Source organism: Hyperoodon ampullatus (genome assembly GCF_949752795.1).
Source record: "Hyperoodon ampullatus genome assembly, chromosome: 7".
Classification (NCBI taxonomy): Eukaryota; Metazoa; Chordata; class Mammalia; order Artiodactyla; family Ziphiidae; genus Hyperoodon; species Hyperoodon ampullatus.
Genome location: NC_136920.1, coordinates 5525737 through 5542149, shown reverse-complemented (window position 1 = coordinate 5542149; position 16413 = coordinate 5525737). Strand labels below are relative to the sequence as shown.

General features: G+C 53.1%; 1 protein-coding gene across 1 annotated transcript in view; it reads right to left on the bottom strand.

The window, feature by feature from the left end:
- The window catches only part of SHANK2 (SH3 and multiple ankyrin repeat domains 2), a gene marked incomplete at both ends in the record, with an annotated part of 469126 nt that extends 457725 nt beyond the window's left edge, over positions 1–11401 (bottom strand). Inside the window, one exon of the mRNA XM_079709253.1 lies at positions 11195–11401. Within this exon, the coding sequence (XP_079565379.1) occupies positions 11195–11401 (207 nt within the window). The remainder of the gene's footprint in view (positions 1–11194) is intronic.
- Positions 11402–16413: the final 5012 nt, after the last annotated feature.

Sequence of the window (16413 nt, the reverse complement as noted above, 5' to 3'; positions counted from 1 at the left end):
ATGGGCTTGTCTCCAACAGGAGAAGCTGACAACAAGAGTGAATAAATATGTGCTGCCTCCCAGGCCACACATCACCTGATCCCACTGACATGGAACGTCCAGAACAGGCAAATCCATCGAGACAGGAAGCAGATCAGTGGTCGCCAGGGACTGGGGGAGGGGTATGGGGACACCCTGCTAACAGGTATGAGGTTTCCTTTTAGGGTGATGAAAATGTTCTAAGATTGACTGTGGTGGTGGGTACCCTCATTTGTGAATTTACTAAAATCCACTGAATTTTTTTTTCTCTTAGATTCCATATATATGTGTTAGCATACGGTATTTGTTTTTCTCTTTCTGACTTACTTCACTCTGAGTAGGAAGCAGCTGCATAGCACAGGGAGATCAGCTTGGTGCTTTGTGAGCACCTAGAGGGGTGGGATAGGGAGGGTGGGAGGGAGGGAGGGAGACGCAAGAGGGAAGAGATATGGGGACATATGTATATGTATAACTGATTCACTTTGTTATAAAGCAGAAACTAACACACCATTGTAGAGCAATTATACTCCAATAAAGATGTTAAAAAAAATCCACTGAATTGTACACTTTCAATGGGCAAAGTGTATGGTATGTGAATTACATCTCAATCTTTAAAAGAAAAGGAGTCTTTTTTCGTTCCTGTGCTGAGAAACTGCAAAGACGCAGGCAGGGTGTTGATACAAGTCACCCTTAAGGACCCTTTCCTTGGCCAGAGCACAATCCCCTGCAACAGCCACATGTGCTCTGATGACCTCGACTTTGTCATCAGGAACCTGTCCCCATCTCCACTTTCTCCCCCAACCCCTGGCCCCAGCCTCCGACACCCCGTACCCCCTGGATTCCTGCAGAAGCCTCCTACCTGCTTCTGCTCCCTTCCCTCCTCCCCCGAAAGAAGCCAGGGTCCCCTTTCAAATATAAACGAGGTCACAGGCTCCGTGCCAAACCTTTCCAAAACTCCCACTGTTCTTCAGGGGGAATCACACTCCCTCGCCTCAGCCCGTACCCACTGCCCTCCGCCCTGTGCACCCGCCCAGCCGGCGGCCTCGGCCTTCCCCGCTGCTCTGACTTGCCAACCAAGTTCATTCCCACCCCAGGCATGCCGCTCCTGCGACCCTCTGCCCGGAATGTTCTGGGCAAAGATCCTTACAAGCCAACCTCTCATCACCTGGGGCTCAGCTCAGATGTCACCTCGGCAGGCGAGGGCTGAGATGAATTCATAAGACGTCTAGCATTTGATCCCCTTTTTAAAATTAATTTTTATTGGCATAGAGTTGATTTACAACGTTGTGTTAGTTCCAGGTGTACAGCAAAGTGATTCACTTATACGTATACATATACCCACTCTTCTTTAGATTCTTTTCCCAGGACTTGCCTGGTGGCACAGTGGTTAAGAATCCACCTGCCAATGCAGGGGACACGGTTCGACCCCTGGTCCGGGAGGATCCCACGTGCCGCGGAGCAACTAAGCCCGTGTGCCACAACTCCTGCGCTCTAGAGCCCGCGAGCCACAGCTAATGAGCCCACGTGCTGCAACTACTGAAGCCCGCGTGCCTAGAGCCTAGGCTCCGCAACAAGAGAAGCCACCGCAATGAGAAGCCCGCGCACTGCAACCAAGAGTAGCCCCTGCTCACCGCAACTAGAGAAAGCCCACATGCAGCAACAAAGATCCAACGCAGCCAAAAATAAAGAAAAACTTTAGATTCTTTTCCCATATAGGTCACTACAGAGTATTGGGTAGAGTTCCCTGTGCTACAGAGTAGGTCCTTGTTGATTATCTATTTTATATACAGTCGTGTGTATACGTTAATCCCAACCTCCCAATTTATCCCTCCTCCCCCCTTTCCCCTTGGTAACCATAAGTTTATTTTCTACATCTGTGACTCTATTTCTGTTTTGTAAATAAGTTTGTGCATTTGATCATATTCTAAGAACAGTAAGACTCCTGGACGGGGATGGTCTACAACAAAGAGGCAACCGGGTTCGCATTAAAAACACCTGCTTTCAGCACTGTGTGCCAAACTTCTGAGAGGAAAGAGGGGTCTGCAGCTCCCCTGGTCCAGGAGGAAGGTGGCAGAGACAGGGCTGGGGTGGGGGAGAGAGTGACACGGGTGCAAAGGGATTCAGAAGGTCACAGGGCAGGACTTGGGAGTGGATTGGTTGACGGGCGATGGAAGGCTCGGGATAGCTCCTGGGCTCTGGCTCAGACAACAGAATCAGAGAAGGTTCGCAGCCCAAAGTGGGAACAACCCAACTGGCCACCAACCGGGGAATGGATTCAACCGCACGATGGGCTGCTACCCGGCGATAAAAAGGAAAGAATGGACGGATGCCCCGACATGGATGAACCTCACTCCCAAGGCGCTGGGTGAAAGAAGGCCACACGTCGTGTGACCTGTTCACGTGGGTGGTGCAGAAGCGGGGGCTCCGTGGAGACAGAACACGGTTAGTGGTTGTCGGGGCTAGAAGTGGGGACGAGGAGGAACTGCAAACAGGCACAAGGTGGTGATGGGAAGAGCCCAGACCGAGGTGGCCGGGCCACTCGGCAGACTTACTGAAAACCACTGCACAGGGCCCTTAAACTGCGTGAGCTTCACGGCTTGTAAATTACACCTCAGTGGAGCTGGGTTTTTTGGGGGTTTTTTTGTTTTGTTTTGTTTTTTTTGCGGTACGCGGGCCTCTCACTGCTGTGGCCTCTCCCGTTGTGGAGCACAGGCTCCGGACGCGCAGGCCCAGCGGCCATGGCTCACGGGCCCAGCCGTTCCACGGCATGTGAGATCTTCCCGGACCAGGGCACAAACCCATGTCCCCTGCATCGGCAGGCGGACTCTCAACCACTGCGCCACCAGGGAAGCCCAGAGCTGGGTTTTTTAATGTAACCACTGGCCAAGACAGGGAAACCAGTGGGGTCAGCTGTGGGGTCAGAGGGAAGAAGCAAAGGGTCATGGCATCTGCTCTGGACCATGTGAGTCGAGGGGCCTCTGAGCTTTCAGAGATGTCAAGGAAGAAATAAGGTCCAGGCCCCGGATGGGAGGTCGAGCTGGGGCCGTGACCGTGGTTGGGACGGTGTTGGACAGATGTGGTAACAGGACCTCCCGCTAGCCAGAGGGTCAGGGAGGCCTTGCCGAGCTTGGTTGCCGTGAGACATGAGTAGAGGTGGACGGATGAGGGAGCCGGGGAGGGATCCCAGGAAAAGGAATCCTGTCTGAATGTGAGACAAACCCAGGCAGGAGGGAGCCCGGGAGGGCCAGGCTGCAGGGGCCAGGCTCGGCCAACCTGTGCTTCCTCGGCCCGAGCCTCCCGCTCTCCGTTCACCCAGTGCCTGGATGTCCAGAGAACGTGGCAGAGGGTCCACCCAGCCAACCACATTCCCTCTGGAAAGATGAGTCCTTGGCAGTTAAGGACAAACCTCCTGGGTGTGGAATTCAGAGGCTGCAATTAACTCCTGGAAGGAGACTCTCACCTCCCAAGGGGCCCAGAGTGATGGACTGAATACCCGCCCAGCCGTGTGCTCCGACGGAGCTTCTCAAGGTGACGAGCCACTCCTGCACGGCCTTCCAGAACCTTCTCTCACGATGCATGCCCACCTCCTGGTCTTTGCAGAATGAGAGGCCAGCCGTCGGGGCTGGATTTTCAGCTACTGTAGGAGGAGATGGGCTCAAAAACAGACAGGACAGGCAAAGTCCTCCTCATATTCAAAAACCAGGGAAGCCTCAGATATAAAAAGCAAATACGACGGTTGTCTGCGGCAACAGGATAAAGGGGATTTAAAAACCTGAAGGAGGCGGCAGTGAGCCCTCTGTGCTCTTGGAGTTCTGCTTTGATTCTCAGTGATGAGCGGGAGGACCCAAGGCCACTTGGATCGAGCAGCCCTGACAGCCCAACTGGAGGCAAGTGATGGATCAGGGGGGCACTCCAGTCAGCTGATGTGGGGGTCAGGGCGGGGGAGGCAGGCAAGGCGGGGATGCAGCGGGGATGAAGAATGCGGCGGGGATGAAGGATGCGGCGGGGATCGGGGATGCTACGGGCTGCTGCTCTCGGGGAGAAATTCGAGGGAGGGAGGAATGGGTGGACAGAAACAAATTGTGGCTGAGGGGTCAGGAGAGCAGCTGAGATGCTCTTTCCTCAATGAAATAAACTCGAAGACGCAGTTATCTAATACATGGAAGCATTGATTAAAGCAAAAAGGCATTTTCCAGAAGCCTCTGCCAGGTGGGCCAGGCTCCTGCACCTCCGCTAACTGGCTCAGACGGGTCGTGGGGACAGACACGTGGACTGACAGCTTCCCCGCAGCCACTCGGTGCCAACCCCTGGGCGGAGGTGGGCGTGGAGGGCGGATGCTGTACACACCCAGGGGGATCCCGAAAGCTCGTCACTGTCCCCTTCTGTTTTCCTCTGAGCCGTCCTTGTGATGTGACATTCAGGGAGGCTTGGAAAGGGGACTGTGAAGGTCCTGGTGGCAGCTCTGTCCCCACTTCCCCGTGTGCTGTGCTCCCAAGTAGAAATAGCACAAGAGCTATATAGTTTCTATTGATTTTGGCTCGTGCCTCTTGCTTAAAAGGCCAAGTTTACCGACAGGTGCCAGAGCTTAACCCCACCGTAAGCTCCTTGTGCATCTGCAATGCTCCAGCAAGCAGAAGGAAGGCCCGCCTGCCACGCTCCAGAGCCCACCCCACCTGTCGTCCCCGCGTGGCCTGCACACCCACCCACCCACCCACCCGGGACTCTGCTCATCAGTGCGTGCGGTGGCCCCCGGGGAGCCTTCCTGGAAGGAGGATCAGTGCTGCCAGAGACTCTCCATCCAAGGTTCAACACTCCAGTCCCACTGAGATGCAGAAACAGCAATCACTCAGAAGGAGAGGCAGGTCCAGACCCCACCTGGGGAGGTGAAATGGAGCAGGACCCTATGGCCTTTCCCCCCGCCCGCCTTTCATCTGGGAAAAAAACGTTAGCCAAACAATAGGTTTAATCAGAGAGGTGAGAAAATGCAGAAACAAAGGAAAACAGTCAAACGAGACCAAATAATAATAGTTTAGTCATTAAGCAAAGTCAAGGACCTTTAGTTCCTCCTCAAGGGCTAGAGATAATATTCTGAGCCATGTCCTTTGAGCTATTTTAGATACAGAAACCCCACCAGGTAGAAGAAGTTAACTACATGATGACCAGACTGTGGCCGTGACATAAGCTGCCACAATTATGAGAACTGGTCTCAAGGAAATGGGAACAAACCCATCCTGGAACTGAAGATTAACTGTCCTTAAAACAATCAAGATGATGCTAATCAGACCACTGCATGACCAATGTCAAGATGACCATCAGAGCTGACTGTGCTGTTTCTTGCTCCGTCTATAAAAGCTCTTGGGGCTTCCCTGGTGGCGCAGTGGTTGAGAATCTGCCTGCTAATGCAGGGGACACGGGTTCGAGCCCTGGTCTGGGTGGATCCCACATGCCGCAGAGCAACTAGGCCCGTGAGCCACAACTACTGAGCCTGTGCGTCTGGAGCCTGTGCTCCGCAACAAGAGAGGCCGCGATAGTGAGAGGCCCACACACCGCGATGAAGAGTGGCCCCCGCTTGCCACAACTAGAGAAAACCCTCGCACAGAAACGAAGACGGGTGGGGAAGGGACACATCATCCCCCCTTCCCCCACCTTCCCATTTGCATCTTAGGTCTGGGGTCTGAAGTCTGAGGGGAGTGCTTCTCCAGTCCCCCGAACCCCTCCAGCATCGATAAACAGTAACAGAATTCAGGGGCTCAAAGGGTTAAACCCTGCAGCGTGAGGACAGGTCCATGCCAGGCCAGCGGGGGTCACCCAGGCCCCCACCAGGGAGGGTCTTTGGATGAGCAGTTCAGCACCCAGGGGCCAAGAAGAGGTGAAGCCAGGTCCAACCCAGTGACCCCAAATAATGAAAGCCACCCCCAAAAGCACCCAAAGTGGAAAATGGGCACAACTAAGGCCATAAACATCCTTCTCGTACACCCCAGAGAAACTGAATCCTCCAGGGGAAAACTCCCAACCTTCATTCCCGGAAGTGGTTCTGGCAGGGACAAAAATCCAGACATTTTGCATCAAGATACTCAAACCTGGACAGACGTGAATATGGGGCCCTTCTCCCTTCCCTCCTCTGACTGGGCAAGGGTTGGGGAGACAAAAGGAGACCCCCCCGCCGGAAGGGCTGCTTGCTAACTGGGGGTGCTCCGAGGGCTGGGGGTGTCCATGCACAAGAACGGGACAGCTCCCTGCACCAGAAAAATCTCAGAAGAAAGAGCCTGGACCTCCTAAAAAGACTCAACACTCCCCACCCCTGGGCCTTAGTGTCTAAGACAGCCAAGAGACAGACCCCCAGGTCACTCACTCTCGTGACCACAACAGAGAAGAGCAAGTCACTGAAAAACCACAGGAACAGGTCGGGAGAAACAGTAAAGAAATAACAGAGACGTTACAGGGAAAGAAACAGCGAAAAGGAAGAAGAACGGCGTGCAAAAATCAGACACCGGGTTCGTCTGTTCTGGATGAAAATACACCCCGATTAGGAAGAAGAAAGGTATCAGTACTTCCTGCTAAGGAGGAAAATAATAAGCCATGAAACCAACTCTACAAACAAATAACTCAAAAGAATGATCTTCAAAAACAGCAAGCACAGGGCTATGAAAACAAATGGAAAAGCAAAATAACAAGACGGTGATAAATCAGAAGGCACAGAACAGAATGGATGCACCGGAAAACACTGTAAAGAAAGAACCAACAGGGAAAACGCCAGGTGATCAAAGCAATGAGAGAAAAGATGACAGAACCAGAGAAGGAAAAGCCCATATGAGAGCAACTGTGTCTCCACTACGGAGAACAGCACGGAGGTTCCTGAAAAAACTAAAAACAGAGCTACCATATGATCCAGCAATCCCACTCCTGGGCATATACCCTGAGAAAACCATAATTCAAAAAGAGTCATGTATCCCAACGTTCATTGCAGCACTATTTACAGTAGTCACGACATGGAAGCAACCCAAGTGTCCAGTGACAGATGAATGGATAAAGAGGATATGGTATACACACACACACACACACACACACACACACACAGGAATACTACTCAGCCATAAAAGAGAACGAAATAATGTCATTTGCAGCAACATGGATGGACCTAGAGATTATCATACTAAGCGAAGTAAGTCAGACAGAGAAAGACAAATACCATATGATATCATTTATATGTGGAATAAAAAAAAGATACAAACGAACTTATATACAAAACAGAAATAGACTCACAGACATAGAAAACAAACATGGTTACCAAAGGGGAAAGGTGGGAGGAGAGATAAATTAGGAGTTTGGAATTAACAGATACATATCACTATATATAAAATAGATAAACAACAAGAACCTACTGTATAGCACAGGGAACTATACTCAATATCTCGTAATAACCTATAATGGAAAAGAATTTGAAAAAGAATAGATACATATGTATATGTATAACTGAATCACTTTGCTGTACACGTGACACTAACACAACACTGTAAATCAACTATACTTCAATTTAAAAAAAGAGCAATTTTGTCTCTGAAACAGAGGACGCTTCCCCCAGAGGAGAGGAGAAAAAAGGAAAAATCTGTGAAACAGAGGGCAAGAAGCATCTGCAGATCAGAAGCTTTTCCAGGAAAAACAGAATGGCCAGCACCAAACGCTTCCTGGTCTAGTAACTAAAACTGATTCTTTAGGAATCCAGTAAAGAAAAACATCAAGTCCCCGACAAGGTGTGTCCAAGTTCAGGGCAAGCGGACCATGGAACAACATCCCTGCAAATCTGGGGCAATGTGGGGCAGGAACTGACTCAAAGATCACACAGGAAAACCACACGCAAGCCGACAATTTCAAGCATATCGTTGATGCTTGTTATTTGCAGATTCCGTATCTGGGAATTTGCCTACTTGCTGAAATTTACTGGGAACCTCAAATCAATTCTTGTGGCACCTCTGTGACCACTTACAGGCACAGCACAGACATGCCCATTCCCAGCCGAGTTTGAACAGAGGACCTGCTGCCTTCTGTGTCAGCTGTGATCTTGTAAACAAGTGTCCTTATCCTAGTCTATTCAGTGTTCTGTTTTTGCATTTCTGTGCTTTCTGTTGCTGATTTTGCTGTTTAAAACGGTCCCTGGGCACAATGCTGAAGTGGGGTCTGGTGTCCATGGGTGAAAAGGCTGTGACGTGCCTCGGGGAGAAATCACCACGTGTCAGCTGAGCTGCACCCAGGTGTGAGTTACAGGCTGCTGGCCGTGAGCTTGGTGTTAAAACTGAGTCAACTCTATGTATTAAGTAACATTCTTCACGCAGAAACGCACCTACAACAAGGCTGCATACTGATCCATGGATGAAGATGCAACCAGAGGCTCGCAGGATCCTCACCTGTGTGTCACCTGCGGACGACGGCCCAGGACTCCCTGGATCAAGGTGACTTCAAAGAGCATCCCGACCGCCAGTGACGAGACCAGTGGGCCGTTCACTGAGGAAGCACTGCCCCCAGGACGTCTTCCTGAAAAAACCCTGGACAGTCAACTCCATCCACTTAAGAGGTGAAATGAAATAAAGAGCTGTGACGAGAAGGCCACTGTCCATCCAGCAATGAGCAGTGACCCTGGAAGAGGCCCTGAGAGATGCCGGGGCGCTGAGGGCTGCAGCAGGATGCGCGTTACGTGGGGTGGACAGTGACCATGTGCACAGAGCTCTACACCAGCAAGAATTGGGGGGTGGGGAGGAGAGGCCGCGCATGTACACGTGTGTGTGTGTGCATGTGTGTGCACGTGCAAACAGCTGCTTGTTCTCCACACACTGTGACCTTTTCCTTCCCAGGTTCAGAGCTAAACTACATTCCTCAGCCTCCTCTGTGGTCAGGTGCTTGGGGTCAGGTGCAGCCTGCGGAGGACGTGAGAGAAGGTGGGAGGAGAGACGTGGTCCACGACTTATCTCTTTTCCCTGCCTCATCCTCTGACCAGATACAGGAGACCCGGGGGAGGACTCCAGAGGCCAGGGCATGTCCCCACTACCCAGCTGGAGGAGCCTGAGTCCCTGAATGGCTGCATGGATCAGAACTACCACCGCCACCTCTTCATTCCTGCCAATCCCCAGTGGACTGAGAAATAAAGCATCTATGGGTCAAGTGCCTGAGATTTAGAGGTTGTTTATCACAGCTATCAGCTTAATCCACCCCAAACAATACAAGGAGAGAACACTAAGTTCCTTACAGCAATAAAAAAGGAGGCAAAAAGCTGTAATCAAAAATGACGACAAATAAAGATTTCAGCCTTCCAGTGTTTTGTAATTGTTTCTCTTAAGTTTACAGATTCATTTGGAAACAGTCTCCCTTATGGCAAAAAAATAAATAAAATAAAATAACTAAAGTTTAGCATTTCCTTCACTGAGTTTTTCTCCTTTTAGAGTCAAATGAAATCATCATAATGATGTTGATTTATTAACTGTGTGTACTTTGAGCCTCACCCACGTATTTCTATCCGTACACGGCCACCCGTTACCTGTAACCCTTTGGAGAGACACATCTGAAATACTCATTAAATGTTACTGACAACCACTTCTGGCACTGGCATCTGTGCTTTTCCATATGACGAAGTTTTTATAATAATCTTGTTAACTTTTATACGAGGTGTTAAATGACATGGAAGGAAGAAGAGCTGGGACTTCCCTGGAGGTCCAGGGGTTGGGACCTTCCAGTGCAGGGGGATGTGGGTTCGATCCCTGGTCAGGGAGCTAGGAACTCACATGCCTCTGGGCCAAAAAACCAAAACATAGAACACAAGCAATATTGTAACAAATTCAATAAAGACTTAAAAAAAATGGTCCACATCAAAAAAAATTAAAATCTTAAAAAAAAAAAGGAAGAGCTGAACGCCAGGACAGCCACATTGCTGGATTCATTCTGGGGTTCAGGTCACCCTGAGCTCTCCCTAGAAGGTAGGGCTGTCTGACCTCGCTCTTAGATGACCGGTGGCAGCAGCACAGCACCCTCGGCCCACGGAGGGCCCCTCCCCAGAGAGCAGGGCCGGGGGAGACCACGAGCAGAGGTCTCCTGGGAGAGCAGAGACCCAGCCCCCGAGGCACCAAACCTACTCATTAGACCCCCAGGGCACCAGGAGATGAGGTCCTGGGTCAGAGGCCACGTGATGCTGCACCTGCACCAAATGGCCAGGTGGTGGCGCGATGAGCCTCACCCCACAGTCCCTCTGATCCCAAGCGCGGCCCCTTCCCCATCAGGGCCTTCAAGTACAAAGGCTGGACGTAGCACACCCGAACCCCCTTCCACAGCGCCCCAGAGGCTGTCTACATCCGAGAGACAAGAATTCCCAGCCAGAGGCGCCCACTCTGTGGGTCTGCGAACTGCCGGCCTCCAGAAAGCCCCTCCTGGGTTCCCCGACCCATCCCAGCCTCCCCGTTGGCCCAGACGCCGTACCCAGTAGCCAGACCCTGGACAGTGTCCTCGGGGGGTTCAAGTCCAGCCCAGCCCAGCCCAATGGGTCCCCTGCCACATTGTTCCCCACTGCCAGGTGCCCCCCCTCCAGGCTTCCGCGTGCGTCCCTGTCACCTGCCATGCCCACGCCAGAGGGAAACCCTCCTCCATCTTGCGAGGCCCCGCTGAAATGGAACCACGGCCGGGAAGACCCCTCTCCTGCACCCCCAGGTACCTCACGCACGTTCACCCCAGAACGACGGTCTTCCTCGTGGGCGATGCTGCAAACAGCATCGGGCCTGGGCCTCCAGGGACAGCTAGGAGGTGGCCATCAGGCAGTGCGGGGAAGGGCACACCGGACACAGCTTGCACACCCCAGGAAGTGGGGGGCACAGAGTGGCAGGGGAAGCGGCAGGGCCCTCCTGAGTGCCGGCAGCCCGCTTGCTAAGGCGCCCACTGTGCGCGTTGCCGCTGCAAGGCTGGTCTCTGTGCCCCCGAGGCTTGGCCTCCGTCCCTGCGCGCAGCAGGTGCTGCTGGCAGTGCACAAACAGGACGGAGGGGGAGGTGGTGGGGACCACCAGGAGGGGGCAGGCGGGGCGGGGAGCTCGGTGGGGAGGGGGCTGGAGCCCAACGCGTGGGCCACAGGGACCGGCCGGGCAGAGGGGCCCAGGGGCATCTGGAGTTCAGGTCACGCCTGGCGCTGAGCCGGGCGCAGGCTCACCGTCTGCTGCAGGTCCTCGATGACGATACGCAGCACCAGCGTGTTGCCCTGGCTCTCCTCCGTCCTGGCGCCGCCCGGCTTCTCCGCCGTGGCCCGGATGGTGTCGTAGATGGTCTCTTCCCTGGAGCTGTCCGAGTCCGATTCCTCCGAAGAGTCGGAGAAGCTCTGGGCCATCTCGTCCTCGCTGGACGTCGGGCTGCGCGGCATGGCTGCTGGTGTCTACACGGAGGGGGAGAAGGAAAACGGACTTAGGGGAAATTGAAGAAAGAAGCCGGGGGCGTCTGAGTGAGGCAGGCTCCCTCGTGTGTGGGCGTGGTCCCAGGCAGAGTGACCCGAGTCCAGCGCTCGAGCCACGAGGCCGCCAGGACCCAGTGGGGACCCCGTGAGCTCTGTCTGCCCCGGTGCTTGGAAACCCAGCATTTAAAAGGAGCCCTAACTCGCTGTGGCCATGACCACAGCTTACGGGGATTAACCAAAGGGGCAGTGGGGCAGTTTGAAACGTTCCGAGGTAAGAGAAAAGGCTCCCTTTGTTTTTCTTGGAGGACAGAGCAGCAGGAAAGGAAGAGATGCCGGCCTCAGGTCAGAAGGGTACTGAGCTCCTGCTATAATAACCCCTCTGCTTCAAACACAGCAACGATGGGTATCGTGTAAAAATAGACCCAGCGCGCAGGGCCAGGCTCAGAAATGAGATAATCTCCAGGCCCAGGAGTGCAGCAGAACCCAAAGTCGTGGGCAGGCTGATGGGGGAGGCTCGGGGGTCCCCAAGAGCCCGTGGAGGCTGGGAGGGCAGCTTCCTTACCATCAAGCGCAATGAAAGTTCAAAGTTCCCCATCAAGGACCCAGGTCAGGAGGCCAACTGCCACCCTGGACCACGGCTGTTCGCGGGACAGAACTGGGCAGCAGGCAGCCCACTGGGACACCCCCAGCTCTATGGGCAGGGGTCCAGAAAGGTTCGGATAAAAGCCAGTGCGACCCGGGGGTGCTGGTGGGGAACGAACGTGCCAAACCAGCAGTTGCACTTCTGCGTGACTCGGTAAAGGAGGTCAAAGGTCAAGGTCACGTGCACAGGAAAGATGTCCAAGACTGTTCCCTGCAAAACCAGGGTGTCCTGGGCGACCTGGCTCACAGGCCACCCTAATCATTTGGGGTCTGCCTGACCAAGGCGTGGTCTCTTCTTCCCATGGACTGCACAGCTGTGAGCAGGCCTGAACCCCAGATACACACGCAGGACCCCAAATGTAATCCTGAGAAAGGAAATCGGTCTGTAGGACCATTGAGAGATGGCGTCCTTGTTCACAAAGGCTGGAAAGATGCAGACTTGTCTACTGACTGTGAGTGTGATGTGCGCGACAGGGCAGAGGCACCGATGGGAAACACAAAGGCCTAAAGTCGGGAGGGGCAGAAAGGGGTTCACAGGGCCTGTGACGCCACTTGTAACGTGTGGTTCCAGCCAACAGGACAGAACGCCGAACTTCGACAAACCTGGGGACACGGACGTTTGCTACATTATTCTCTGTGCTTTCCTTTCACTGTGGTGGAAACATTTCACAGCAGAAGGAGGGGATGGGGGAGGGAGGAAGGAGGGAGAAAAGCAGGAGGGGGAGGGGGGAGAGGGAGGAACACGGTCGCCTGCCCGTCTGCCTCAGGTGCTGGGCTGCATGGCCCCTGCACTGTTTCATTTTGGGGGGAGCCTCAGAAAAGTCCCAGGTAGGACAAAGCTCGGCCACTGCCAACTCGGTGTCCAGTTTGGGAAGGCTGATGCCCACCATTTATTTCCAGAGTTCGTTGAAGGACGGTGAACACCCCGGGAAGTGTTTCTCTGCTCGTCCACCAGGTCCCTGGACATTTGCAGCAACTGACCAGGCACACACAGCCCAGCAACGTGCAGGAGCCACTTTAGAAACGCACCCTCACCCAGGGAAAGGCAAGACCATGACTAGGTCAGGGGCTCCCTGACAGCCACGAGGATCTGGACCATCCTTGGGCAAGGGGCCAGGATAGTGCGGCCCACAGATGCTGTTCTGTTCGGCCTGCAGAGGGTTCAGAATGTGTCCTAACCCAGAGGCTTCACATGAAAACACAGATTTCTGGCTCATTGTGACCAGTGGGAGAATCTGGCGTTGCTGGGGGTGGCCACACAGCTCTCGGGGCAGGAGCCAGCTGCGGTGACCTCCCTGGCCAGCCCACCCTCCATCCCAGGTCCTCCCGGAACCAAGAGGCTCCATGCTGCCAGATGTCCCTCCTGCCCGGCTCTCTCCCTGGCCCACGGGCCATGAGTCTGAGCACCTGACGACTGATCCACCCAATCCCCCAGGCTGGCCTTCTCCTCTGTCTTCTGCCTTCAGACCACCCGTGAGGGGCTCCCAGCTAAACATCTCAAACAGCAGATCATCCAAATCACCCAGGAAGATTTGACTTCTTAAATTAAAATCTCCAAAATTCACCCCAGTGTCGTTCTGCATTAAAATTTCAGGGCACTTGGGGATTCCTGTATTCACTGCCAAATGCCTTTGTCATTTCAGCTTACTGTTTTCCCAACCATACAAGTGCAAAATGTGGTGAGGGCGGAGAGGGCTGTGGCCAAGGGCAGGGTCTGGATACTCCATCCAGGTTCTACCTTAGGAAGGAAGGTCCCAGACAGCCTGGCTGCAACTTTTACTAACACGTTCACTCCTGCATTCGCTTATTCACCATTTATACAGGAAAAAAATAAGTGCCTGGCATAATTACATGCTACATATACACTATCTAATATATAATACAGTTACAATTATAATATAGAAATAATTGTATAGTATTATATTACATATAATTATATGTATGTAATTATCATAATATATTATAATGTAATATAAATGTAAATTGTGTATTATACAGTTGGGTATACATAATTATTTCCAACTAGGTTTCCAGGTTTCTATGAAGCGTATCCTCTAGAACAGGGGCTCTTCATCCTGGCTGCACAGGGAAGTTACCTGGGATCTTTAAAAACAAACAAACAAAAAAAAAACAGTGGTGCCAGAAGGTCTGATTCAATTGGTCTGGGTGAGGCCCCAATATCGACATTATCTTTAGACACCCCCCAGCTGAATGCAATGAGTCAGAGCTCCAGGTCGCCTGGAGCGGAGTCCTGGCCTGTAACTGTGAAGCACTAGGCATCAGCACAGAGAGACACAGAGGGATGAGCCCAGCCTCCTCCTGGGGGATGAGCCCAGCCTCCTCCTGGGGGGTGAGGGGCCATGTCAGTGGTGGATGGGACAGGCACGGGTGTCGGGTCTGGTCCCTCCGGGGTTCGGTGGCTTCTTTCTGTCCTGATGGGTGGAAGTTAGTGCAGAGTAGCTTCTGCCCCAGGAAGAACTGCTTCTTCCCCTCCTGACCCCGTGTCTGTGCTGCTTCAGGACCCAGCAGGGACCAGCAGAAAACAGGCAGAGACATAATGGGACGGGACATCACATCGCAGCTGGGGATCCGTCCCAAATGAGGAGGGACCACGGTCAGGTCCACGGGAGGCCAGGCATGGGCAGGGGCAGGAGCGTCTGCAGGTGGGGTAGGGTTAGGGTTGGGGTAGGGGTTAGGGTCGGGGTAGGGTTAGGGTTGGAGTTGGGGTTAGGGTGAGGGTCTCTGGGGCAGCATTCCCATGCAGGATGAGCTGGGACCCCAGAAAGCTCATCGTCTTCAGGCAGTGTGGGCCTCAGTGCCAGCTTTCGAGAATCAGGTGCGTGGAGAGCCCGGTCAGAGCAGACACAGCCCCCGCCCATCCCTGCCAGGCCCTGGTGTGCCTCCCTCAAGTGCATTCCAGATCCGGCCTCCAGAAACAGCTACCATGGCTTGAAATTTTTTAAAAATAATTGTGCCCCGATCATTCACCTCCACCATGTCCATTTTCTCTAAAGCCCTCGGATGTCTTTCCATCTCATCCTCTTGCTAATGCAGCATTGCCATCCATCCTCACCGTCCCTCCCTCATCTGGGGCACAGGGGACACTTGATGCACCCTGGGCAGTAGTGGGGGCAGCAGGCCTCAGGGAGGTGCCAAGTTCTGGCGGAAGCTCCGAGCTCAGCCACATGCTGAGTCTGCAGGCGTCAGCCGCCTTTAATCTCCAGCCACTGCTGCTGGGCAGGACTGTGAACAGCCCACATTTCCAGATCCGCAGGTGGTTTTGAGACAGGTCTGATGAGAGGCAAAAGCTTGGAATGTACAAATGTTGGAAATTCGTTGTTTTTCCAGGGTGACGTTGCAGCTGCAGACCCCATGCTGGTGACCCATCATGGACACGCAGGCCTAAACAGTAAAGTGTGCCTGACCCCAGGGTCTTCTTTCCAGAAAAGCAAAAGCGGTGATGGTGGTGGTTTGAGGATGTTCGTGCCAGGCTACAATCAAATTGACTCTGGGAACAGAACTGACAACACCAAGGGGAAGGGGTCCTGCGTCCCCACCGGCCACAGACATCATTTGGCCATGAGGACCCCACCGTGGCCCTCACATCGGTTTAGGGATGATTGTCACACAGGGACGTGTCTGCCATCAACACCCACTGGAAGGGTCTGAAAGGGAAAACGCAGCACCGGCACCTGCTTCCTTCCGGGATGTCCTAGGAGTTCAGACCAAAAGCCCCAGCAAGAAGGTCTTGACCTTAATAACGGGCTTGGGTAACGTGATCATCTGATCCATGGGAAAAGCAAACACCTGGGAAAACACTTAATTATTAACTGTGGGTGGGATCGCAGGTGACACAGAGGGCACCACAGGACATTTACATTTTGGATAAACAACGGATACGCTTTATCCTAAGTACTTCCAAAATAGCGCATGGGGCGTACTCACACTAAAACATCATCCATCTGAAATTCACACAGAACTGGGCATCCTGCATCTCATCTGGCAATGCCGTGGGAGATGGAGGGGCTTCTCTAACCCCATCATCATGAGGGGGCGGGGGAGGTTCCGAGGAGAGGAACCGAAAGACCAAAACTCAGTCTGGATACCAGCTCCCCCAGGAAAAGTCAGCGCCAGGACACGGGAGGGAAGGTTACTCACCACCCACGAGCAGGCGTCTCTAGTATAACTAACCTCTCGGGGAAAATACCAGGCTCTACAAACACAAGTCGATAAAGTTCAATGTCTCTTAGAATGTGTTTGTTTCATTGGCCCTGCTGGGTACCTATTAATAAGGGAAAAAGAAAATAACGGTGGTAAAAGCAATTTTAACAAAGACTCCA